General features: G+C 47.8%; 1 protein-coding gene across 1 annotated transcript in view; it reads right to left on the bottom strand.

Annotated features, from left to right (window-relative positions):
- The window catches only part of ITPR1 (inositol 1,4,5-trisphosphate receptor type 1), a 318,582-nt gene that overhangs the window by 81,828 nt on the left and 209,341 nt on the right, over positions 1 to 27,413 (bottom strand). The window contains exons 39-40 of the mRNA XM_082663160.1: positions 22,135 to 22,267; positions 19,951 to 20,141 (exon numbers count right to left, since the gene is read on the bottom strand). Of these exons, the coding sequence (XP_082519286.1) occupies positions 19,951 to 20,141; positions 22,135 to 22,267 (324 nt within the window). The remainder of the gene's footprint in view (positions 1 to 19,950; positions 20,142 to 22,134; positions 22,268 to 27,413) is intronic.

Raw genomic sequence — 27,413 nt, 5'->3', positions numbered from 1 at the left:
AGCTTCTCACATACTCATCCATGACACCTCAACCAACAAACTGTACTTCCTAAAAAAATTTTTTTTGAAGGTGTTATCTTACAAAGCCCCTGTATGTGTAGGTAAACTGTCAGCAATAACATCTCTAGCAACATTTAAGACTAAAATCACACAGGTTTCAGGGAGGCAGCTCAGCCTTCATTCTAGAAGACCCAGGGACAAGAAGTTAAGGGGACTCCAAATTTTCTCTGGGTTCAATTCTCAAACCTCCTTACAGAAGCCAAAGGCCAGCATATATTGTGGGGTGCACGGGCACAGCCGTCTGTCCCTTCCAACCAAAGGCAGGAAAACAAAGAGCCTCCAGAGAAAAACAATGATGACCAGTAAAATGGGAAACAGAAGCAACCCCAAATGTGCCTGAAGTGACGGGAGATTGCGGCAGGGACCTCCTTGGGAAATTTCTTTAAGTACAAGGAGGTACTGTGGTTGCTCTTCAAGCCAACATGAGGTTTATAAAAAAGAAAGGCACTGTGAAGCAGACGAGCCTTTGGTTAGACCTCAGGGATGATTTTTGTTAAAGTACTCAGGGAGGTTTTGGAATCTCGGTCTACAGACATCTACTCAACCAAAGAAGAAGAAAATCAGTATCAGTGAACGTCTGGGGCTGCTGGAGACGCACACTAGTCTCCAAGGGTGCCCTCCAGGACTGGTTCTATGATCTAACGAAAGTGCCTTCTGGTGGTTCAGGTGACACTCTCAGGTCTCGTGTCAGCTTGCCCACAGCCTTGCTGTGGGATCTGTGACAGGGGGACAGAGGCCTTCTCAGTGAGCCTCCAGTGTGTATCATGAGACCTGAAAGGGACGATGCAAGAGGTGCTGCAAAAACTCCATCAGCAAGAAACGCACCCCGGGCATCAGCAAAGGAGGGCTCAGGTGGCTCCCCTGCCCAGAGCCTAGGGGCGACGCGGCTGCTGTCCCTTCCCACTTCACTTGGGGGTTCCATCCGCGTTATCAAGAAAGAACTGACACAGGAGTCGGAGGATAAGACCTTCGCTCTTTGGTCTTATTTCTATCCTGGGTACCTGAGGGCCAATCAATCAACACTGACGGACATTTTCTGCCCTAAAGTCACCAAGGTTCCCCGGGGCATCCAACTTGAGCTTTATGTCGACGTCAAGAAGGATCCTTTGCACACCCATTCTCTGTGTTTGTACGGAGAGCAGCAGGGGTTCAGAGAAAGGGCTCCACGCCCTGCACACTCAGCAAGGTACAAACAGGTGGACAGGGGTGGCTGAGGACCTGGGCAGGTATGCACAGGGCATTTATTAACCTGCAGCCTCGGTTTCCTCATCTGTAACGGAGGAAGGAGGAGGGGAAGTGCTACCCAAGAGGCCTGGAGGATGGAATCAAGAAGGTAACACAGTGCAAGCCCAGCACAGGGCCTGCACCTGGTAGGTGTTCTGTACCAGATACTTTTCCTTCCCCACTCTCAACAAACCGCACTGTGACACGCCTGCTCGACGGATAACATCCAAAAAGAAATAAATATACCCTGGCCTGTCGGGGGCAAGGACGTTGGCTGGCAAACGCAAAACATCAAGCAAAGCGAGCGCCTTCTGACAGAGGGCTCACCATCACCCGCTGTCCTCTGCTCAATCAGATGACCTCTCAGGTCTCAGTCCTGGTCTGAACCCCAAAGGACACGCTCCAGGACTTTCAGTCCTCCCAACCCAGCAGGTCCATTTCACTGGGTACTGGCCCATCAGGGGGCCCATATGGCTGCAGAGAACATCCTTGGGATCCAAGAGTAAAACGTACAGATGGCCAGACGGATGGAGATGGCGGATAAAATTACACAGCACTCATCTGTGTAAGTGCTGCTTAATAGATTATGGCTCTGACATCAGGAACGTGCATCCAAGTAGGTTACAGCCCGAGCCAACTTGGTGCCCTTTAGAAGCACTGACTAGGGCTTGGCAGGGGCCGTGGAGATCACCTAATTCAGCCTCCCACCTGACGAGAAGCTCAGTACCTGGGTCGAGCAGTGGTCTCATGCCCCGCGCCCCTGCCCCCGCCACCCCCCCCAGTGCTATGCTCCAACCACGCTGGCTTCCTTCAGCTCCTGCCAACCCGTCTGTCTGAACACTCCTGCCCTCTGCTCTTCACGCCACTCGTTCTCTTCTCGTCTGCTAAGTCTGGGCTTAAATGCATCTCCCTGGAGAAGCCTCCTCTGACCACCCTAAGTGGCCTCTCCATGACACTCTTCCCTCTTCACGCTTCTCCCTTATTTAATTGTTAACTGGCTTACGATCCATCTCCCCTGCTAGACTATAACCTCCTCGAGGGCAGGCCGTCTATGATCTCAGTCCGGACTGTGTCACGGCCACCTCATCCAGTGCCCGGCACCCAGCAGGGGCACCACCAATACCTGCTATCTTAATGAACGCACAATAGTCCTGAAGGACGTGCAATCCTGCAAAACTTAAATCGAGTCCAGCTTTGCATCTACGGCAGCTGAAGTTTAACTCAATAACCAGAAGATCCCTGTCCGTGAAAGCTCAAAATCCTGCCAAGCGGGGAAAACGCCGAACGCCAAAGGCCAGCTGAAGGAGGCTGATGTGGCGTTCTCACCTCTCAGAGGCTTATCAGGGTTGTGCCCAGGTCTCTGCGATGGGCTCAGGCTGGCTGGGGATCCTAATCCAACTAGTTCACTGTTAACTACTCTGGCCTGGCTGACACTTGCATTATTAAGGTGGGGCGGGAAGGACAATCATTCGTAGACCTTCCATCTCAGAACCTGGCTCACACCCCTGACTTGATAACTACAAGCTCGGGGCTTGTGTTGCAAGGAGGCTAATGAAAACACATTTTTCAAACACCGTATGGTGAGGGCAACTGAAGCACCCTCCTCCTCCAACAGCAATCTAAATTTTTAAGTCCTGATTTCAAAGGAAAACGAGTGGCTTGAAGATATCAGATGGTTTACAGGACTCTCCCCTTTGGCATCTAGGACATCTTGATGACAAATTTAAAACCCAGGCAAAGGTAACTGGGAGAAACATCAAGAGAGGCTCTGACACTTGCACAGAGGAACTTAGAAGACTCAGGAAATGCACGTGGGCATAGATTTCTCAGTAAGAAGGAGGGTCATGGCAGAGGTGCCGAGGCCAGCTGTGAATGTCACTTAGGTTCTCAGTGCGCAGGGTCCAGGCTTGTGAGTGACAAGTCTTTAAGGCCCCCACGGCAGGACTCTAGCCGCTGACAGTTTCTAATGAGAAAGTATTCTCAACCATGAAGTTAGCTCGACTGGAAAAGTTCCAAAGGGGAAGTCCCTCCAGTTACTCAGAACGGGGGGAAATAAAGTTGCCTTCTTGGTCTGGAATCTGGGGATATTTTATGCAGATGGCTCTGACAGAAGTTACTAAGGGGAAGTCAGCTCGCCTTTGATTATTCAAACAGGCTACTGCTATTAAGAATTGCACAACTGTTGGGCAAGGCAGGGGTGGGTTTCGGCTTTGTTTTTTTTAAGCCTATCCTCACGGGAACTACTTATTCTTTTCGAAGAACATTTCATTATAACCTCCCTAACTCACGTCTTTTAAATGTCTCTGCTCTGGTGGGAATGTGACCGACAAGGCAAAGCCATCAGAGCAGCCAGGGTGCAGGTGGACACCCCCGGAGCTGCCACCGGGCTTCTCAGGAGGGCACTTCTGCTTCCCTGCTGAGAACTGGATGCCGCAGCCACTTTTTTTTAGTGCAGGCTGAGTAATCCCGACCTGCAGCCTTCAGGTAACAGAAGTTGCCCAAGCTCCAGGAATGATCACTGTGGGACAAATGCCTTCCTTTGTTTTCATGTGGTTCCACCTTATAATGTGCTAGATGAGATAAGAGCTGTCACCCCACCCAGGGCAAGAGCACAAGGAGGATTATGGAAATGCCAACAGCCCTCCTTCTCTGGGGCAGAGCGATGGTCTGTCCAACGGGCAGTGGAATCCATCTAGCTCAGGGGCAACCCGAGAGCAAAGGGTAAGCTTCTATCGGATGAGCTTGAAGACTCCCAGGACAGGTCCCTATAATGAAGGGGCTGGTAATAAAGAAAATTATCCTAGGAAAAGAAATAGGTGAGGGCGGGAGGAAAGACACCTCAGGCGAAACCCTTCTGATGTCTTAGAGCTACACGATGGGGCACTCTTAGGGGGAAAAGGAAAATATTCTGTTTCTGGAGACAGCTCCAAGAATACTGAGCTAGGCGTGAGAAACAAGCAAGCTGATAGATTGGAGGGAAAAAAAGAAAGAAAAGAAAAGGTGGGGAGAAGAAGGAGTCAGGGAAGGGGGAGCGAGATGGCTGAGAGACAGGGGAATTAAAGAACACCATGGCAACAAGTCTGTCCACCTACCCTGGCCGCCCACCCACAGCCAGATTCTTTGCTGACGCACTTGAGAACAAGCTGGTTCCTACCAGCTCAGGAAGGTGAGCAAACCCGGAGAGCTCATTAAATCCCTTCTCAGCGACTCTTGTCTGCCTGCAGATAGTGAGCAAGGAGGATATAAATAGAAGTTATATAACATCTCTTTGTTGATTCCTGTGCTTACCAAAAAAAATGCAGCATGACCTTGTTTTTTTTTCTGCAGCGTTTTCTTCAGCCTGCGGGTTGAGGACTTTAAGCCAGTTAGGGATCATCTTAAAGTTTAAAGAGGAGGCTATAGATTTCCACATTAAGGACACTCAGGAGGATCACCCAAGCTCGGAACCCGCAGGATCAAGTCCTGCTCAGGTATTAAAAAAAAAAAAAATCTACTTGCTGTAGAATAAAACTTTAAGGAATCCTGTGGCGTCCTCGGAGGACATTTCTGATGATGCCAGGAGTTGTATTAACACCCAAGAGCAGAGAACCGTGTGAAACCAAATACATGACTTGGGTTTTCAAAGGAGGTCAGAGCACTCAAAATACATACACTTAAAGCCAACTGATGGTTTCTAAATACCTCCAGGAAGATTCAGTTGTCTTTTTCTTTCTCAACAGGCAAGACAGTAAGAGTCCAGTGGAGGGTTTCCCTGGTGGTGCAGTCGTTGGGAGTCCGCCTGCCGGTGCAGGGGACGCGGGTTCGTGCCCCGGTCCGGGAGGGTCCCGCATGCTGCGGAGCGGCTGGGCCCGTGAGCCGTGGCCACTGAGCCTGCGTGTCCGGAGCCTGTGCTCCGCAACGGGAGAGGCCACAACAGTGAGAGGCCCGTGTACCGCAAAAAAAAAAAAAAAAAAAAAAAAAAAATAGGCCTCCTCCTTCGGGAGGCCAACAGAGGTGAGAAGTGCAGAGGGAAACACCAACGGGAGGCCCTGAGATCTATCCCAACCCGGTCAGAGTCTCCAGCGCTGCCGGGGCTCCTGGACAGACTCTGGTTCTGACATCTTCACCGGGAAGTAGCTTTAAAGGAGCGTGTGCTTACAAGCTGTGCTGCTGAACCCCCATTACTCTGCTATCTTGTCTAACCTAGTGATGCCACAAGACTCTTTCAAAAAACTGTTACCATGGGAACTTTTCTCTCTCAAGCATTTTTCAAGAAATGTTACAGGTGCTGCAGAATTCAATGCCCTTGGTCTCAGTAAGCATTTTCTGAGTCTTTGAACGTGTGGCTTCAACCGAGAGGACTTTCAAACCCACGATGCAAGGGTTTTGAACACAAATCTCTTCAAGGGATGGGGTTAATCACACAGGGCATGGGTGCTATGATGGCCCGAGGCCCCACTAGGCACGCAAATTCTGAACCACAGGGCCTTTAACGCAGCCTGTCCGCTAAACAGAAGACCCCATAGGGATATAAGCAGCTCAGAGGGTGACCCCAATAAGGGATGCTGTGGCTATCATCCCTACCATGGGATTTCCCTTCTCATCAGAACTGGGAGGTGGTCAACAACACAACAAGGCATCCATCCAGGCAGGGCAAGAGCCACCATCCCCCACTGAACCCCTGGTCCTAGGTCAGCACATCAGCTCATCTCTCAACTGAGCCCTATTAGCCCAAGCCTTCTCCTCTTCTAAATTCCTGTGACGAAAACACCATCGACCTTCTATAATATAAACAGCGCAGATCTGGTAGGAACCAATACATCTTCCTGTCCCGACGTGGCAATGTTGCCAGGTAACAATGTAGAAATACACTCAGAAAACTGTATGTGACAATATACAACCTCCGCTCCGCAGCTGATAACCGAGGGAGTGTTAAAACACCATGTTCTCTGAACACTTGGGCTCTTGGTGCGAAAAGAAAATTAAACGGGATATTTCCTCTTGTAAATATAAGACAGGCATACGACTCACACATGCAGCCACTAACTGCGAACGGTAGAGGGGTTTGCCGCAGCCATCTGCAATGCACCCCAGCTTTCACTCTCCTGCCCCTCCACTCCCCCCCAACATGGATTCCAGAAAACTAAGAGAAACGTAACCAAGCACGAGCCTCTCCTGTGTTAGGGACAAGTTCACCTCTGACCAGAGAAAGGACACCAGTGGCAACTACAGAAAAACTCATACCTTATTATAAAACTGGGCGTGCTTCCATCGTGTGGTTCCTAAGTTGACTTAGAGAATTCACTGCATGACCAAGCAGTGACCACTTGCTTCTCAGATCAAATAACTAGCGCGGCCTACCCGCTCCCAACAATGACGAGGAAGATGCAAAGCCACCACGGTGGATGTAGGGCACTGATTAACTCCCTGGCATTGGACCCATGCAACTTCAAGGCTGTCCAGCACGGTAGAAAGTCAAGAGGTTTTTGAGGGAGATAGACCCGGGTACCGAATCTCAGCTCTGCTAACTGGGTGACTTTGCGTAAGACCTCCCTCGATCTTTTGGGACTCAGTTTTCTTATCCAGAATTGGGGTTATCCCACCTAGCCCAGATCAAGTACACAGCAGCACCATGCGCTGTGCCTGCCCTGCAACGGGCACTTTATAAAGGCAACAAGTCCTTTCCTTTTCCTTCTGCAACACATAAACATTCTTCAACCTGCCCAAGACTCGAATATGGGGAGAATCCAGTGCATGGAGCTTCTTCATGTAAAATGGGCAAAAGATGAGCTCTAATAAGCCTCACATTAACCGAAGTACATATGCTCCTTTAGATGCAAGTGAAAATCAAAACTTCTGGCAATATAATCTGACTTTTCTTAGGAGCCCTAATTCAATGAGCTGCCCTCTGTCTCCACGGAGAGGAAGTTATGCAAGAGACCTTCCTTCCCATTAACTTTCATGGACCTGAGACCCTGGAACCCGCTAGAGGGGAAGCAGCGTGTGTGGCACATATAACTTTTATTTGGCAAATGAGATGCCCAGCCTGAAAGGTAAAGTCCTTCGTGCTTCTCTTCTCCGTCATGCGCAGGCCGGTGATGCAACCAAAGCAAAGACACACAAGCCATCTCAGGACTTCTCTGGAAGGCAGACTGCCCTCCACAATGAGCCCACTAACAAAAAGAAGAACAAAGAGAGAGAAGCCACACATTCTGCAGAGGGGCTGAGAGCTCAGGCTCTTCTCTATATTTATTCATTATGTAGAGATCGAGTTACCTTTACCCAACACATGCAGAGACTTCCCTGGGGAACGTGGGGTTGAAACAAACCCTGATACAACTACCAGCTAGCTCTGTGACACTAAGCAAGCAACTTGACCTCTCAGATCCTCTATTTCCCGCTGAGTAGAAAGGGGTCCAGGCGGTACCTGCCTACACAGGACCACCACGCAGAGTAAATGAGATCGTGCAGAGAAAGCACCAAGCCTCGCTCCTGGCACGTGAGCGTTCAGACTCTGGTACTCATTATTATTACCACCAACTATAGTTACTATAAAGAAGAAAAGAAGAAGGAAGAGCTCCATCGAGAATCTCTGGCATCACAAGGAGATTCCTCCAAATTGACATTATATATTTCCCTTGGGTTCAGATAAACTTAACTCCTTCTCTCACCTAAAGAAAGTGCCTCTTTAAAATTGTGATAACCGTTCACAACACATTTCACATCCTCATGTTTATATTGGGAAAAGAACAAGATGACGAACGTAACATGGTGGCGACATACGGTCCAGACTTTGATTCATTCAGGGAACATTTATTGAGCACCCACCATGGTCCAGGTGCTGGGAAGTAAGACTGAGACTTGACCCTGGGAGAAATTACACTCTTGGGTGGGGGGAGGAGAGGAAGACATACAACCAAAAAGAAACTGTGAGCAATGACTACGTATTAGGCACCATTCTGAGCTGCTGTGTGCTTTCCATATATTATCTCATTTAATCCCCAGAGGAACCCTACAGAGCAGGATTCTCTACGTGTATTTGCTACGTACAGATTGACTTCCCTTCATCCAACACATGCAGAGACTTCTCTGGGGAGCCTGGGGATGAGACTTGATCTCTGCCTCCTCGGGTCTTACAATGAGCCTCCATTTCAGGAGTGGTGATTGCTGAGTAAATGAACTGCCCAGACAAAGAGACCACTACTTCTGCCTCAGGGGATCAACAAGTTTCCAGAGCAGGAGGCAATTTAAACAGAGCTCAGGGAGCGTGCCAGGCAAAGGGAAAGCGGCACGTCCCACACGGAGCAGAGGCATCTGAGTACACGGCCAGGGCCGGGCAAACGAGCAGGTTGCAGCCACAGGACAATGAACGTGGGGGTGAGCGTGGGAACCCAGGCAGGGCCAGGCACGTGGGCACCAGTGGATCACAGCAACAGGGCAGTGGATTTGATCTTCCGCAGAAGGCTGTTAGGACAGGGAATGAGGTGGTCCGGCCTTCATCTGGCGGGGTGGGGTGGGCATCACTGACAGCAGTATGGAAGAGAGAAATGTCCGGAGGCAGGGAGGCCTTGAAGAGCCCATCTCAGGCTCAGAACTCAGATGGCCCGTTCTGGCAGATGGTATAGGATGCTGGTCAGGGGCAGGAATTCTGAAGCCAGAGCGCCTCGTTTCCCACCCCAGCTCCCCCAGCCCCAGCCGGGTCACTTTGGGCACGTCATGTAGCCTCCAGGTGTCAACTGTCTGGCTCATTACAAGTCTGAACTAAGTCCTGACTATTAGAATACTGGGAGGTAGAGGAGACGCAGAATGAGTTCCTGATGAAAATCAAGAGGGAGGAGTTGATGACATCAAGGTTTCCAGCTCGGGTGACTGCACAGGTGGCGGTGGGAAGTCCACTGACCTAGATACAGAACACAAGAAGGCCAATGCGGTGGAGGACTGGAGGTGATGGGCACGCCTGGGGTCGCGTGAACTGAGAGTTAACGCGGGTGGAGATGCCCAACAGGGATCTGCGCAGAAATCTGGAGATGATCACAGAGGTAGGGCCAGGAGCTGTTGGCATAAATGGTAGCTGGGAACCATGGGGATGGGTGAGGTCACCCAGGGAGCTTGGAGAAAAAGACGACAAATAGGCTGGAGACCAGGCGCCAGCATCTCACATATTTGAAGGTGAACTGTATGTGTGCCAAGGAGTCCCTTGTCCACCACAAGGAAAACCTCCAGAGGAAGCACAGAAATAGCACAGCGTCAGGCCATCAGGAAGTGACTGACGTAAAGTGTGGCACCCTGGGGTGGACGGTCAGACAGGGCTTCCAGATGAAAACTCTGGACTCCTGAGCCGTGTATACAGATCCCCTCGGGAAGGAGCTGCCCGAGGCTGCCTTCCAAATCTGCGTTAAAAAGTGCCAAGCAGGGCGATGGAATACATTCCCGCAGAGGCAGTAAAGAGAAAGGGGGGATCACCCCCCCAATCAAGAAAGGAAAGAAAAAGTAGAGGCCTCTCGTTCCCTGAATTTCCATTTATAAGCGGAGTAAGTGGCCAGACTCTCAGGGGACTTAGGGTATTAGTCATCTGGTGAATATTTACCACAAACCTATCACTGCTCTCTACCGGGGGTGAAGAAGACAGAACAGAGGGATTAAGACTCGGTTCTTTTCCTTAAGCAGCTTCATATCTCGACAGCAAAGATTCAACAAACACAGGGGCTGGCAGAGGTTTTCCATAAAGGTCCAAATGGTAAATATTCTAGGATTTGCCGGCCGTTCGGTCTGCGGTACAACCCCTCAGCTCTGCCCCAGCAGCGTGAGAACAGCCAAAGGCAACACTAAAGGTTATTGTAAGGCTGGCTGTGTTCCAGTAAAACTTTATTTACAAAAGCAGGCGTCGGGCTGGATTCGACCCACTGGCCATAGTTTGCCAATCCCTGGACCAAGGTATCATAAGCCAACAGAGGAGAATCTGGGGTCAGCTTAGAAGTTCATAAGAGGCACTCCATCCTCAGAAGTCACTAAGGAAAGTTAGGAAGAACACGGACCTCTTGCTAGAGCTGAAGGAAGAGAAAGAAAGAAGGACCATTTAGACTTGTGGATTTAATAGGATACAATGAAGGCACAGTGACAACAATTTTCCAGTCTTCTCTGACATTTTTTTTTGTTCCTCAGTCAAATTTTGGAGTTCATGGAAAACCCAAGGTTTCCTCTGAAGATATCTCTTCTTAGAAACTAATTCCTGCTTATGGGTTTTCTAGGAAGCAAGAAGATGAACACTTTGCATCCAAAGATCTCCCCCCAACTCCCTAACGACTGCAGTCCTGTTAGGGAAGGCCAGAAGAGCACATGTATGGAACCGTCCACTTCTGCCTACAGTGTTGGCTTTGCTGCTCAGGAAAGAAGAAAAGTAACACTGGGTCTCCAGGTCCTCTACAGGCACGAGCCGGTGGGCACATCTTCCCCTCGGACCACCGCAACAGGACTGTGCTTCTCAAACCCAAGTGACAAAGAACACACTGACCATCTTTGCAGTCATGTTCTGTCCTCAACTGCAGTAGGTCCGTGCATCATCCAGGGCTCCCATCACTTGGACAGCTGGGGGCGTTCATTCAAGTCTTATATTCCCAACAATGGGAACGACTTTTGGATTTTGAGTCTTCACTGCAAAACCTTGGTCTAGACCCATAATCCTAAAAGACTCTTGTTCAGTGACACACCAGTTTCCTGGGGATGGAGAGGAAGGGCCTATGTCCAAGGATGACTTAGACCAAAAAGTAAGAATAAAAATAAAAATACAGAGAAGGAAAGAAAAAGTCCTGGGTCAGGGAGCAGGTAACGACTGCCTGTTGCTTTCTGCTTCGCCCAGAATGTCCGTAAAAAACCAGTACCCGAAGCAATGAAGCCTCCCACCCTCCTGGACCTCTGATATTAGCTCAAATACAGAAAGAGTGAGAGGGACTTAGGTGAACAGTGTGTGAAAACAACATACGACAGCACACCCCCCAGGCCCACTGGATCATCAACCACTAGACAGGAGCAAATTATCAGAAGTTGGATTTTTGACGGAGAACAAATTGAAGAAAACAAAGCTCATTTTTAAATAATAAAGACTGTGTTAACACAAAAAATCACCACCTCGTTTTGAGATCCTTCTGTGACCTGGGTACCGAGTGAGGCACTTTCGGTGAATCACCCTGTCTGACCATCCCAGGAGTCCTGTGAGGTGGGGATGGACACCGTCCTGCTCCCCAGGCAGGAGCTGGCCTGAGGGGTCAAGGACTTTCCCTGAGCCCTGGGGTGGGAGGTGAGAGGCAGGGCTGGAGGCCTTCGTCCCTCCATCAAACCAGCCCCAGGGCAGCGGCTCATTCCTGCAGCCACGCCCTGTACCCCCCCTCCTCCATGTGACCCTGTTTCATCCTCTCAATAACTGCATAAGGAAGGGACTCAGGCTTCCTAACTCGTGGTTTACAGATGAGAAAACTGACTTTCAGAGCATCCTGAGAAAGTCCAAGGTCACCCCGATGGCAGGGGCAGGGCCGGAATTGTAGCCCAGGTGCTTCCACTCTAGAGGCCAAGCTCCCTCCCCTGCCACGCCTGCCCTTCTGGGCAGTGTCCCCCGAAGTCCCTGACCCCACGCTACCCGTTCTCCAAGGAGGGCCAACTGGCAGTGCCTGCAGCCCTCCTCCCTGAACCAAGCCGGGCAGCTTCGCCGTCCAGACCCCTGGTGGCTTCAGCCAAAGGGCACAGGGGGCGGGGCCACCAGCCTTCCTCTTATTGTCATGGCAACGGCTCCCACACCCCCCAGGCTGGGGAGAAAGCAGTCTCCTGACTCCACTGCTGGCCGTGCTCTTCTCCCACATGGATAAAACCCGAGGTCAGAAAACACCGCTCCCGAGTGACTCATTTCTGACTTGGCTGCCAAACACAACACCCTTTTACGTAACTCGCTTGCACACCAGTCTCCTCGTCCTCCGCCTCGGGGTAGCTGTCCTGTCAAACCAAGGCTGATCTGCCTCACCAGCTGGCCTCCCACCTCCCGCCAAGGCAAAGCAAAGCGCCCTGCCTGCCCCCCATCTCCGCTCACTGGGGTCGGGGTGGCCTCCAGTCCAGCGTGCTCCCCGCTCAGTGCCTTCTTGCGGCGACTTCTTCTGGAAGGGGTGGGAGATGTCCTATCGAATATTGGCTCTTGGGCTGCTGTCTTAAGCCAACCACAAAAAATAAGTGTGTGGCAAGGGAAAGGCCCCTGGACGAGGGACCTCTCTCTCTCTCAGCTGAATCCGCAGCCAGCTTCCTGACAGAGCACTTCTCACTTTTTCCAACTCGAGCTGTGTACGTGCGGAAAAGAAAATCCTTTCTGGGTGTGTCTGTAGGCTAGACTTGGCATGGGAAGAGCCGTGGGCAGCCATTTGATACATACAACTCACTGGGCTTCTGCAACCGGAAGCAATTAATCCACAAAAAATGTTCTTTTTCGATCTTTTCCCTGCATTTGCTGTGAGGTTCTCTATGGTCGTGACAGCACGTACAGCCCCAAACATCTGTATGTGCTTAAAAAAGAAACCTAACACTGGGTATGTTCAAAGATACATTCTACTCCTCCCCTTCCCCCAGGTGAGAGCAGTCTCTGTCCTCCCGAAGCGAAGAGGAAGTGGAAGAACCTCCCCCGGGTGCTGGTGGGGACATGTCAGGAGGAAGAAACACAGAAATTGGCAAGGACGCGAAGGACGGATATGCAAGTGGCATGAGGCTCGCTGAGCCCTGCGTTGCCAAAAATTAATTCAGAAGCAAATGCTTATTTGATAGTTTCCCACTTGCTACAAAACATCAAGCGGAAAGACTTCTTCTGGGGGCTGGCAGGAAGTGGGTGGCATGAGAGAGGGCAGAGAGAAGGCAGGAGTTACTCTTTTTTTTTTTTAATAGATCTTTACTGGAGTATAATTGCTTCACAATACTGTGTTAGTTACTGTTGCACAAGAAAGAGAATCAGCCCTATGCCACATGTTCCCATATCCCCTTCCTCTTGAGCCTCCCTCCCACCCTCCCTATCTCACCCCACTAGGTCATCACGAAGCACCGAGCTGATCTCCCCGTGCTATGCGGCTGCTTCCCACCAGCCAACTATTTTACATTCGGTAGTGTGTATATGTCCATGCTACTCTCACTTCGCCCCAGCTTCGCCCTCCCACCCCATGTGATCAAGTCCATTCTCTTCGTCTACCTCTTTATTCCTGCCCTGCAACTAGGTTCCTCGGTACCAATTTTTTTTTTTTTTTAGATTTCCTACATATGCATTAGCATACGGTATTTGTTTTTCTCTTTCTGACTTATTTCACTCTGTATGACAGACTCTAGGTCCATCCACCTCACTAAAAATAACTCAATTTCATTTCTTTTTATGGCTGAGTAACATTCCATTGTATACATGTGCCACATCTTCTTTATCCATTCATCTGTCGACGGACATTTAGGTTGGTTCCATGCAATCCCTATCAAACTACCAATGGCATTCTTCACAGAATTAGAACAAAAAATTTTACAATTCATATGGAAACAGAAAAGATGCCGAATAGCCAAAGCAATCTTGAAAAATAAAAACGGAGTTAGAGGAATCAGGTTCCCTGACTTCAAACTATACCACAAAGCTACAGTAATCAAGACAGTATGGTACTGGCACAGAAACAGAAATATTGATCAATGGTACAGGATAGAATGCCCAGAGATAAACCCACACACATATGGGCACCTAATTTACAACAAAGGAGGCAAGAACATACAATGGAGAAGACAGCCTCTTCAAAAAGTGGTGCTGGGAAAACTGGACAGCTACATGTAAAAGAAGGAGTTACTCTTAAAGAGAAGCTCGGTCTCATGGCTCAACGATGTCACCCATTCCTGGAGAACCCCAGGGTAGTGGTACCATCTCCTTGCTCCTATAAGCAGAGGGTCCACCATGAAGCCTGAGCCACTCTGACAGCACCCAGGTAGGAGAAGTTTTGGAGGCAGTATCTATCTTCAGAGAAGCCAGGGCAGGGACAGAAGATATGGGAAGACTTGGAATCCACTATGCCAGGCCAGGAACTATCCCCAATTCAGCTTCCAGGCATTTCAGGGCTTAAGTGATGGTGTGACAGATTACAAGGTTTCAGAGTAAGGTCAATTCTCCATGTGAGGGTTCCTAGCGAGCATTGTAGGTCCTTAGTTTTGGACTGCTACAAATGGAATCCCTCTGAGGTCTGGATAATGAAGTTTAGAACTTCTGAAGAACTCTGGTCCCCAGTGACCTTACCCTCAGTACAAGGGTGAATTTTCACACACCATCAGAAGGGGAAGGACAGGAGTTGACACTTTTGCAAAAATGGGATTGAACTTCCAGAGAGAACTGAGCTCCTCCATTGCAGAGACAATAGTGTCTCCCTTTCTTGCCCAACTCAGGGGCTTGACCGACCCATGGCAGGTGCTCAATCAACGATAACAAGGGTGTGGGGGAGCCAGCCTCCCTCTCTCCTTAGTGCACAAGCTCTACCCACAGCAAGAGGTGCCCCTCCTCTCCCCTCCCTCTGGAGCCGAGCCGGTCTCACGACTGGCTTTGACCGGTAGAACATGGCAGAAGTGTTGTACCATGGATTCCAAGCCCAGGCCTTAAAACGACTGGTAGCTCCCACATCCTACTCCCCAAAACGCTGCTTCTCAGAACCTAGCCACCACGCTCTAAGAAGCCCAGACCACACAGAGAAGCCACATGGAGGAGAATCAAGGGCACAGTCCCCGCTCAGCAGCCAGCTGGGAGCTAGCACCAGTGCTACAGCCATACAAGTGGCCATCTTGGCCGTCCCAGCCCAGTCAAGGCCCCGATGACTGCAGCCCCAGCCAGGATCACACACAGCAGAACTACTTACTGCTTGTATGATGAGGGGCGAGTTCCGTAACTATTCTGGGCTTTAGTCTCATCTGAAAAATGAGATAATCATGGCACCTACCTCTTAGGGAGACTGTAAGAATTAAATGAGATGATACGTGAGAAACCCGTAAGCATAGTTCCTGGTCCACAGTAAGCCCTTAATAAATGCTGGTTATCGTCATCATCATTACGGTTTTTACTTTCATTTTTTAATGATCATACAGTAAAACTGACTTTTTGGTGCGCAGTTCTACAAATTTTCACACATGTATAGATTTGTGTGTCCAAAGCAGGACACACAACAGTGGCATCACCCAAAAAACTCCTTTGTGCTATTCCCTTATGGTCGGATTCTCCCCTCAGCCCTATGCTGGAAAACACTGATCTGTTCTCCATCCCTACAGCCTTGTCCTTTGAGAATGTCATATAAACAGAAGCACCCAGGGCATCGCTTTCTGAAACTGGCTTCTTTCACTCAGCGTAATGCCTCTGAGGTGCAGCCACGTCATCGCATTTATCAATAGTTCATTCCCTTTTATTGTTGAGTAGGATGCTGTTGCATGGACGTCCCACAGACTATGCAATCACCGTACTTTAAATAATTATTTTCACAAGCCAGGGAAGAAAGACTTCAGAAATGGAGCCAGCCAGCCATCACTACTGGATTCTGAGTATTTCTGGAAAAACATCTAATAATCTCTAAAAAGTCCTGATTCAAAGAGGTAAGGAACCCAGGAGTCCACACGCATGTATGTCTCATGATAGATACACACAGGAACAGAAACCCAGGGATGACTTCCCGAATCCCACACAAAACTGGGTTGGAAAGCATGTCTCACTCCCCTTCCTCTCCACGTGAAGCCTGCTGCACATCTTGGGAGGAGGCGCTAGTAAAGCTAAGGGCTCTTCTGCAGCTGTCTCCTTGGAGAACCAGCACACAGCCCTGGAACTGTGCAGTGCTGCATGCCCCACAGCGACTGCCTTTTCTACCACCTGTCCCTGAGAAACAGGAGTCCAGGGGAGCCCACCTGGATTCCCTTCCTGGGACTGGGACACATCACGGTGAACAGGAAGGACGGCGGGCAGTGCGCTCCAGCTGGGACCCACCCCGCCTGTAATGGCCGACGGCCTTCGGCGACCATTAGCAGTCACAACTGCAGCCTTCACCCGACTCACGCTAACTTCCCAGCTGCTCTTTTAGTACTCTGAACCGGCTTCTCTAAAGCAAAACAAAACTGAATCACACTCCCCCTGGGACTGCAGGGTGTCTGTGCTTAGGTGGCCCCAGACAACTTGAATTCCACATCATTTTCTCTGGAGAAAGAGGAGCTCAGGGCCAAGTCAGCTGCAGGCTAGAATGAATTTTCCTGGAACCGCAGGGTTTTAACGAGGCAGTGGGTGAAATCCTCCCAGCAACCCCTGAAATCACAGGAGGAGCGAGAGATGGGGCACGGGCAGAGCCAGCACACGCTCCCTGCTGTGCCCTCCCAAGCTGGCAGGGGGCTCACAGGCCACCCTATCCAGGCCCACCCAGCCGTGAGCACACTGGCTCTTCCAACAGACAGCAGCTCCGCTCTCCGAGAGGCTGGGCCTGGAGCTCCACCGAGGCATTTCATCTGGAGCCTGAGCATATGAGTAATAAATGTGTGAAAACATGAAACTAATATTCGTAATTACTTTACAAGATAAAGAACTTGAAGGAAAAACAGCTTCTGTGTGCCTTGCCATCACCATCAGGGGTACACTGTGAAAAACACAGCATCTCGCCAGAAACTCAGACTGCGTCGTGCCAGCCAGGCTCAGCGCCGGCAGCCCTCAGTCTCCTCGAGCCCTCCCCGGGCTTCATTATTCCTTAATTAACGGTGTCTTCTTGTGTCCAGTCATCCAGACTCGGTAAAGCCTCCCGGGGCCAAGTGGGGGGCCCTCTGACCTTCTGGCTTCTGGCATCCAATCGGGCGACAATTTGGCCAACATGCATTAACTGTAAATGGGTCCAAGGCACCAGCCTTGAGGAGGGAGCGAGCGTTGGAGAGTCTCCATTCATGACGTCCTGTCCCCACCGGGCTCAGGATACTTTTCCTCCTTTATTGAAGTATAGCTTTTGTAGAGTAAAGCACACCAATTCTAACTGTATGGCTCCCAGAGATTGAAACAGATTTATACCCACGTAACTACCAACACGTAGCCCATCGTTTCCAACACCCCCAAAGGCCTCCTATGCCCCTCCTAGAAAACATCCTGCCCTGTGAGCACGCCTTCCACTCTTGTGCCTCTGGGCCTTCTCGCCCTGCGGCATGGTCCAGCCTCCCCACCCCCCAGCTCTGTGCACAACTTTCTGACCCACACCCATCCTTCAAAACCCATGTCATCAAAAAACCTTTCATTGACTCTTCACATAGCTGCCGTTACTTCTCCCTTGGAGGGTCCGCAGTATCTTTCCTACCTCTTGGATGGCACTACACATCATTCTTGAGACACAGCTTCCTATGTGCATGTATACTAAGTCTTATACCCTTGCTTCATTTTTAATTTCTTGAAGACTGGGATTAGCAAATTAGCAACTTTTTTTTTTTTTTTTTTAAATTGAGGAGGGGAAGGAATAACCTAAGGTTTCCAACTTATTTGGCCAGTAGGGAAAAAACCCCAACCACTATCAACACCACTTCATTCAAGAAAAGATATCAGAAATTAAAAAAAAAAAAAAATTGGACAGGCTATAACCTCAGAATAAAATGGTCAGATGGTCCTTCAAACTGATACATTTGGTTTATGAAACACTGACCGCATCACCCTGGTTTCCACACTTGGCTGTGCCTGGAGAAAATTCTCATAGACCGACCGGCCCCAGTGTCTGGAAACCACTGCCCTGAAGTCCCTAGTTCAGTGTCGTGTACACAGCAAGTGCTCAATTAATGTTTAGTTTGACTGATCTAGTCCCTGGGAATCACATGGTTCAGAGACCAGGAGAGTTTCAGCCCTGCTTCCATGACAGCGCACATACCCAGACAGCAGGACCACGGCAGTGGGCGAGCGAATCCTTGTGGACAGAGGACCTGCAGGACCCATCCACGCGCACACGCATGGTCAGACTCACGCGGGACAAAATCAAACGGCAGCCCACATGTTACAGGTCACAGGTGCCCGTGTGACAGTTCAGTCGTGCAGCGGACTCTCCCACCGGCACAAATCTCAACTGAGGGCAGCGCACATAAGAACGTCAGAAGTGTGTGTTGGGGTACTTGGGCTGGAGGCCGAGGAGACAGGGCCGCCGCAGTTGCCATGGGTGGGGAGGGCACAGGGCGCCTAGCTGCAGGAGCGAGTGGGGCTGAAACCCAGGTGCCCTGGCTCAGGCCCAGGAGAAGAAATGCCCTTTTTAAATTTGCACAAAGAAACAAAACTTCATTAATCCAGATTCTGAAATTAAATTCAAGACCAAGAATATATGGTCAGGGCTTCTCTGGTGGCGCAGTGGTTGAGGGCCCGCCTGCCAATGCAGGGGTCACGGGTTCAAGTCCTGGTTCGGGAGGATCCCACATGCCGTGGAGCAGCTGGGCCCGTGCACCACGGCTGCTGAGCCTGCGCTCTGGAGCCCATGAGCCGCAGCTGCTGAGCCTGTGTGCTACAAATGCTGAAGCCTGCACGCCTGGAGCCCGTGCTCTGCAACAGGGGAGGGCACCGTGGTGAGAGGCCCGCGCACCGCGGCGAGGACTGGCCCCCGCTCGCCGCAGCTGGAGAGGGCCCATGAGCAGCAACGAAGACCCCACACAGCCAAAAATAAATAAATAAAATAAACTTATTTTTTTTAAAAAAGAAATAATACATTTAATTAGGGGACCAAACATCCCAGTGTACACCTGCTGACCTAGCATAATAATTAATAGCATAAAAAAAAATATATAGTCAAGTCAAATATATACATAAGGGTGAACTTTATGATATATGAATTATATCTCAATCAAAAGCTGTTATCAAAATGTGTGTGTGTGTGTGTGTGTGTGTGTGTGTGTGTATGTATACACACACACACACAGCTAAGTAAACCCTTATTCAGAGCCAACAAAGAATGAAGAATGCATGAAGGGAGTATCCAAAGTATTTTAAAATATTTAAAGGAATCTTTTTAACTGCCGTGTCCACGTGAAAATTATGTATATATTATTAAAATTCATTAAAATTGCTTCTTTAAGGACTTCTACTCAGAATTCTACTTCCTATTATTATTTTAAAATATGCGTCATAACAAGCCAACAAAAAGTCATCTATTTACCTTTGACTAAGCTAGCCTGGCTTTCCCCTATTAGCTCCTATTAGTTCACACTGGTTCAGTTTTATTGAGCTTTTCAGTTAAAAGAAAGAGAAATATATAGTTTGCAAGAGCTGCAAGGTCCACAGATGTAACAAATCTAAATAGCACACAGTCCAAACCCCTCTGGTCATCAGGTGACGGGATCCTCTATGATCCTGGATAAAAGCTGTAAACATAATTCACGCAATCATTCATGAACAAACATTCACGGATTACCTATTATGCTCCAAATCCTGGGCCAGGTTTCTTCACATATCCTCAGCATTTTATCAGTTTTTGAATGTAACTCACGTTTTAGAACCAAGTCTGAATTAGGACAGGATGAACACAGCAAGATAGCAAAAGAATTCGCTTTTCAGAACACAATTTTGTGCCCTAAAAATGAGCTGTCTCTCGTACAGGAGTCTCAGCACCGCCCAGTACCTGGTGCCCGGAACAAATCCTCCTCCTGTTCAGCAAGGACGCCCCATGAGCAGCAAAGCTGCCTTCTTACCTGTATGGTGGTGTTGCCTCCTTCCAGCAGGGCGATGGCCAGGAGAATGCTTTCATGGAACACTCGATCGCTGGATGCGTTCATTATGAGGTCGATGACTAGATTGGAGGCCCCCTCCTTGTCAAGATGGCACTGAACCTCAGCCAGGCTCATCTCCCCCCTGCTCATGGAGCTGGACCCGGAACCTCCCCCTAGGAAGATGGAACATTGCTCTTATCAACCACAATCAGAGCAGTTAACATTTATTGCATACTTACCGCGTACCAACACTTTGTGCACTCAACACTTTAGTGATGCTATCTTAACAAGCACAAAGGAAGGTACTCGTTATTAGCACAGAGATTAAGTCACTTGTCCAAGGACACCCAGTGCAGCTTGTAAGTAACAGAGGTGGAACTTGAATGTAGGCAGGTAAGATGAAGGAAGAATAAGACATTTCAAGCAAGAGACTTAAAGCCATCCAGTCAAGACTCTCCCTTACATTAAAATACAGTGACCCGGGGCAGAATTATTAAGAACTGATCTGAGTTTAAGAGACAAACCGAACTTAAACACTTCTTAGAACTTAAACACGCTCAAGAAGCATAGCCTATAATGATCACTTCAGTTCTCTTTCTAAGAAGCCCACCCCAGCCCCAAAACTCACCCTTTCACATACTTTGTTCATTCATTCATTCAATAAATATTGACTCAGTGCTTGGCATGGAGCGGAGAGCAGGGGGTAGGGGAGTGAACCAAACAAAGTTCATCTCCTCACTGAGCTTCAGATGAGAAGAACACACTTAGGAAGAGATGGCCTGTGCCATTTAGTGGAACAGATTCCAATCGTGTTGAGAAAGTGCCTATTTAAGAACTTGCACTATTATCGGCAAAACCCGAAATATTAATGTTCATGGGGAAATGGGGTGATTAAAAAAAACCACAGAAAACCATCTATCAGTCCCTCCCTTCAGAGTTCAATTCAAATGCCACATCCTTTAAATTGCTTTCCTTGACCTTCTAGAATCTATTGCATTTCTAGTACAAGGTAGACGCTGGCTGTCACATCTTCTCTCCAACAGCTTCTTAAAGCAGAACCTGTCTCTGATGCATTTCCACACCCCCCTCCTGATATCGCTCCAGAGCCTCACATGTTTGTTGAATGACTGCACTTCGGCAAGTGAAGAGAAATAGTTTTGAGATGTTGTGGGAAGAACTTCTGCTTGACAATCACTGGGAACGTTTGGATGAGAAGCTAAGGTCTGTCTCTGGGGTGCTCTGCGGGCAGATCCGCTCTACATTTTCATTTGGCGAGAAGCCCAAGATCCCTCCCCAGAGATTGCCAGAATTACGTTACTAACCACTGAGTATTTCTGTGCCACCAGCAGAGTCCACCAAGGACTGAAGTGCTCAAGGGTCATCACCATAGCCTGGGAATCAGGCAACTCACATTTGTGCTTTGAGCACGGAACTACTGGCCCCTCTTAAAACCAACACCATCGCTCACAGTTGAATTCAACAGTTTTGGTAGCCTTTACCTGTAATTGTGCTTACAATGTTTTGGGACTCCTTTCAGGATGTGTTTTTAAGCAATTCTTTACTGGTTTTTTTTTTTTTTTTTTTTTTTTGCAGAAACCTAAGACTTTGGGGAGGCACAAAGTTTGGGCATTAGAATTAGATTTAATTAATTTAAAGCAGCTTTACATTACAGACCAGTCACTAACAAGCTCCCCTTTCCTCTGTTCAACAGGGATGACAGCAGTCCCTACCAGATAGTAACTCGGAGGAGAAAAGGAGATAAAGAAGGCAAAATGCTTGGAGAAGCCTTCGGCTCAGTAAGTGTATAATAAATGGTGGCTTTCGCCTCCTCACTGCCAACAGCATACTCATTTTACGGGAAAACATGAGTCCTCGTGGCCACGAGAAAATGTGCGATAAAGTCAAGTTCATTGAGTCATTCAAGTCTCACCAAGAGGGCTGCTGCATGGGAAAAAGGGGCAAAACACTCAGCCAATATCTAATTGCAGGGAAACATTTTTAGACACCAATTTGATGGTAGACCAGAGACAAAACAAGCTGCTAAAATAATACACTTGCAACCCGAATGCATCTGTTAGAGGTCCAACCTGCTAATCAGAAACACGCAGCTCTTGCGTGGCACACTCAGTTCACACGTGCAGCTAATTAGCACCCCACGTGGCCTACCTCCTCCCCCGGGCTTGCCGGGTCCTCCTGGTGACAGCGGGCCATTGCCAAAGCTGGTAAGGCTCTCTCTTCTTCCTGAAGGTCTGATGTTTCCATAGTAACGGTTGACCAAAATCTGCCTGAGGGCCTCACCCTTAATTCAAACAGGATAATGAAATCAGGTTCTGAATTTAATGCATGACTGAGCTACTAATATTAAAAAAAAACAACACAGAGGTACTCAGTTATAACTGGCTCAGTCTCACTCAGTGAAAAAATAAATTATTAATAAGAGCATTTGGAAACTCTGAAGTTAACTTCTTCAGTGTTTTCTCAGGAAACCACATCATAAAAAAGCATCAATCTAAAATATTAAATATCTGAAAGTACTCTCTCACACGGTGATAAAGACAGAACATTAATCTCGGAGGGTAACTAAGAGTAACAAAAAACAAAACAAAACAAGAGAAAATCCCTTTGGGATAAGCCAATAAAATTCAGACAAATTGAAAAATTCACAGGTCATCTTCCCCACAGCAATATGAAAATGTTACTCCAACCAGAGCATTCATCCCAAGGTCCAAAGAAAATCTCAACGTATCAGAGTAATAGAGTAAATAAAACAATAAGCTGAAAGTAAGCCTTTCTTACAGAAATAGTCAATGGGCCACATAGTGAAGAAAAAATAATGCAACAGAAAATAAATTTCTGGCAGAGATCAGATATGTCAATCAAAAAATAGGTAGCATGGATAAAGTGACATTTGGGATTTGCTTTGAAGTAATATGGGAGGAGGGTACTAGCTGGGTATAAATGAGACAAGAGTGGGCATGAGTTGATAGTCACCGAAGCTGAGTTATGAATGAGGGTTCTTGAAACTCTTCAAAATATGTATTTTGGATATTTTTAAACATTTCCATGATAAAAACTTAAAAATATACACAAATATCAAAGGACTCCTGGGCAGGGGATATAACAAACTGCCGCGATTCCAACCAAAAAAGAAAAAAAAACAAAAAATCCTAACCAAAAACACAACCTTGACTTATTCTCAAATACTAGGCACATTGGTAAAGCAGCACAAAGCAGTGGGATTTATTCTCAGCTCTACTCCTCGTGCAGTCTTACTGAGGGACTCCCAGACCACCTCCCAATCTGGAAGTTTCTACCAGTTAAAGGATATATGGATTTCCCCTGGACCCTTAAGTCCTGGAGTTCCTCTGGCACATCACTGAGAGGTAAGTGGGAAGTCTAGCAGAGAGAAGAGGTGCTGCAATACAGCAAGTCTCTAAAATAGAGACACAGGAGTTCTTCTGAAGAGACCTGCCACTGTAACGGGAGCCAGTGGAGCTTAAAGTGATTTGTTGAGAGGCTCTAAGAGCAGGACTGGAGACTTCAAGGAGGGTGTTTGCAAAACAAGATGGGAGGGAGAAGAGTGTCCTAAGGGTGGTGGGGAGGCAGGACCAGGGAAGAAGGACCAAGGCACAGAAACCTTTAGTTCAACTGTCAAAATGATGTGAGGTCCCAGAGCTACACAGCCTGGCTTTTCTCCTTTGTTAAACGCATGCTGCTGGTCAGACTCCAGGGAAAAATGGAGAGATGGGGTAAACAGGAGAGAGAGAAGGGGGGAAGGCAGTCCTGATTTTTAAATGAAAGTTCAGGCATGAAAAGAAATCTCAATTTTCCTCTCTCCATTCCATCCACAAATACGTCTCTCGTCGTAGTTAAGCAAGGGAGAATGCCTGTAACTAGGACATGAAACTCATTTCGTACTTCGACCACCAGTAAATTCAAGATTCCAAGAGTACTTTCAGTGAAGAAGCTATTTGTGATCTTTAAAAATACTTTCAAAGTAAGCTGTTTTCAGTATAATATTCTTTAATGGCTTAGGAAACCACATTTTTGTATAAAGATATAGCTTTGCACCAGAACAAACGTTATCAACGCTTTCCAAAGCAGTCATGGAGAGCATGGTGATTTTGAAAGGCTGACTTCACAAGAGAAACACATATTTCAAAGGAATGGTCAAGAAAGCTGACTAAGAAAGAAAAGGGGGAAAGGCAAGGCTACCGCCACATTGAATGTAACAGTACACTAAATACCATTTCCCTCTGTCAACACAATGATGCATCTACTTGATTTTGTTTCTGAAGATACAAACTCTGAGCTCCCCCAGAACGGAGGGTTGGCAGGAAACCATCCCGGTTTTCTATGGGATCCTCTTGGGCACCACAAGAACACTGTTTGAGAGGTAAATGGCTGATCTGAGACCTGTACGCTGCAGCCACAGAGAACAGCCAACATTGCCGCTGTGGCAAGAACCTGGAAGACCACAGGGTTGAATGGTCAAAGGCAGGGTGACTGTCACCAGCCAACAAACATGCCTCCTTTAAGGGAAGACTCGACCAGAGGCTTCACACTACGATTCCACCTAGGACTGGAGTGGCTCAGAGTTTCCGCTCCTCGGGGTTGTGAGGGTCTCATCAGCAAGACCCAGGTCAGTTTGCAATCAAGGAAGCAGGAAGTAGAGAAAGGAGCATATGCCGTCCGGGAACACGTGGACTCCAGGAACAGGAACTTCACATTTATGCAGCCTGGATGCCAACTGAAGTTACAAAGGGATCTCACATTACCATTTTGCCTCTCCTTGCACAGACAAACCCTAGCAGTTACCATAGCAACCAACGCATCAAATGGTACCTTTTCCCCCATAAGAGGATATCATGAAACGTGTTCATTATGGAAAACACACACACACACGCTCCACCCTACAAACTTTTAATTTTTTCCCTCTTAATTGTAAGGTTTTTGGCACACATGCACCTCACCTTCACTCCACAAAAAATAAATTTTAAGGCAAGGAGAAAAAAGAGAACATGTGGGATTTGCTTTTTTTTAAAACAAAAAAATGAAAAAACAAGATAAGATTCATTCCCTTTCTGAAAGAATAAAGACTGAAAATTTTAGGTAAAAAAAAAGGGACAGAAAGAGAAAAATGCATAAGCATTATTAAAAGTGATGCAAATCCTTAGTGTGAAAACTTAGGTTCAAGGAAAATTCTGTTTTTCTGAGCTCGTGGTTTAATTTAGGAAAAATTAAAATCTGCAGAGAAAAGCCTTCCTAATCATCTTGATATAAATTACTCAACAGCACTAAGCTGTTCACGGTGTACTGGGCTGAGAAAGCTGATTGCAGAGAAGGAAAAAAAAGTCACTTCCCAAAAAACATCACTTCCCCAGCTCTCATATTTGGCCATGCAGCCTTTTCTTCAAAAAGAATACTAGTTTTTCCCCAGCAGTTTACACCTACAGCATGCAAACCAATATCAGATGTTTGTCTCTGGTAAAAAAAAATTCTACATTCCACACACATGATTACCTAAGACTGAGAAAAGACAAAGGCAAAGGTGAAGGTTAAGTGTCAGGTGAAAATGGTGAAAAAGGCAGGTCAGTGATGCGGAGTCAAGAAAACAAGCTCCTGCCTTGCAAGTCCGTTCACACGCGTTTCATTCCGTCAATGAAACTCGTGGCTAATGAACTGTGTGGGAACATAGCCCAGCGTTGAACACAGCACTAAGAGTTAAGATCGCAAAGGAGAGGAAAAGTGACCTTTGGGCTCCCAGGTTCCAGCCGCTTAAAAATCAGGTGCTTCAGGAAAGATTACCCTCTCACATGAGCAGTGAGCCTCTCACACCTTAGTCAGCACTAAGGCAGCACCTTGATTTAAAAATACCTTCCTTTTCCTACTCCGGTTGTCTGTCAAATCACTGCTGTGTCTCAGTGTGCAAGGCGACCATGATCATTAATATCCCTTCTCAGAGTCCAGCCACTGTGCTAAGTGCTTCAAGGGCACAGCTCTGGAGAACAGCCATAAGGGATGGAGACTATTACCCGCATTCTACAGCAGGAGAAACTGAGGTTAAATCATGTGCCCCAAATCACACAGCGCGGGCCTGGCAAAGGCAGGCTTGAACCGGTTTCTAATTCCAAAGCTCATGCACTGGAGCAAATCAAACTTAGGGCACGAGAGACAGCTATGTGCCTTTACCGGCTACTTCTAAGACCCAGGACAATTCTTGAAGGACAGGCAAGGATGGAAAAAACAGGGATGCAAGGTGCCCTTGATCAATGAACGGCAGGAGACACTGGAAGCTGGTGGGGAAGGGCTGAATGCCAACTTCCTAGAAGAGCTTCTTTGGTCATAGTCTGAGAAAGCACAATCGCAAGAAATAGGAAAGGACTCGAGATGTGCTGGGACTGAGGCAGGGACTGAAAGCACGTGAGCAGAACAAAGGCGCCCCGGGCACCCACTCATCTCAGACGCACATTCTCCAGGACACTGGTGAACACACTTTCAGGGCAGTACTCGCCACGACTGCCCATTTCCTAACCCTGTGACTTGTGAAATGGAGGGGAAGGCTCTCTTGGCAGGTCAACAGCAGCATTTATAAACATTTACGCGTTAACGCGTGTAAAAGTCTTAGCCTAGGGATCGGCATATGATAGGCACCCAGAAAACCAGGATATCTGGTATTTTCCAGAAATGGGTAACATGCAATCAGTGGTCAGCATGCTAACGATATACGTGGCCTTCTAGGAAATGGCTTAGCAATGCACAATCAGCACCTTAAGGAAGAATCTACCCTTTGGCCTAGAAATTCCCCTTTTTTGAATCTATACACATATGTACACACTTGTCCAGTTCCTCATCAAAGGAAAACATTACAAAGTACTCGTTAATTTGTGGAACTTTAGCCAGTTGTTAACTTTCAAAGACTATCCAAGAAAATGCTTAGATATATTAAAGGACAAAAGCAGGGAAGAAAAGTTATACACTTGGAAGAACCCCAATGACAATGAAAGTGTATCTGCGTGTGTTGCCACACATTCTCACGTGTGCAAAAAGGGGGGCAGAAGAAAATATTAAATCAAGAGCAGCTTTTATAGCTAGGTAGTATAATTATGAACATTTTTTCCATTATACTTGTTTTGTTTATTATACTTTACCCATGATGATCATCCGTTACTTATAGAAAAAAAAATTTGTTTTTAAGCCTACACTTAAGGAAAAAGCCACTCCAGGAGAAGAAGAGAGGATGTGAAAAGCTGACTTGGTCGTTATTCGGGGACCGGCTGGGTGTAGTGCGCGAACAGGTAGTTTATGGGTAGAACCACCAGTCAGTTTCATTTCTGTAAATGGCTGTGATCGGTCCTGAGCCAATTAATGCTATGACAATGACAACCACCACCACCACCATCCGTCTTTAAGTCACAGCCTGTGGCTGTGGACAGTGCTGTGGT

Source organism: Grampus griseus (genome assembly GCF_964374135.1).
Source record: "Grampus griseus genome assembly, chromosome: 10".
NCBI classification, from domain to species: Eukaryota; Metazoa; Chordata; class Mammalia; order Artiodactyla; family Delphinidae; genus Grampus; species Grampus griseus.
This window is presented reverse-complemented; position numbering and strand designations above follow the sequence as displayed.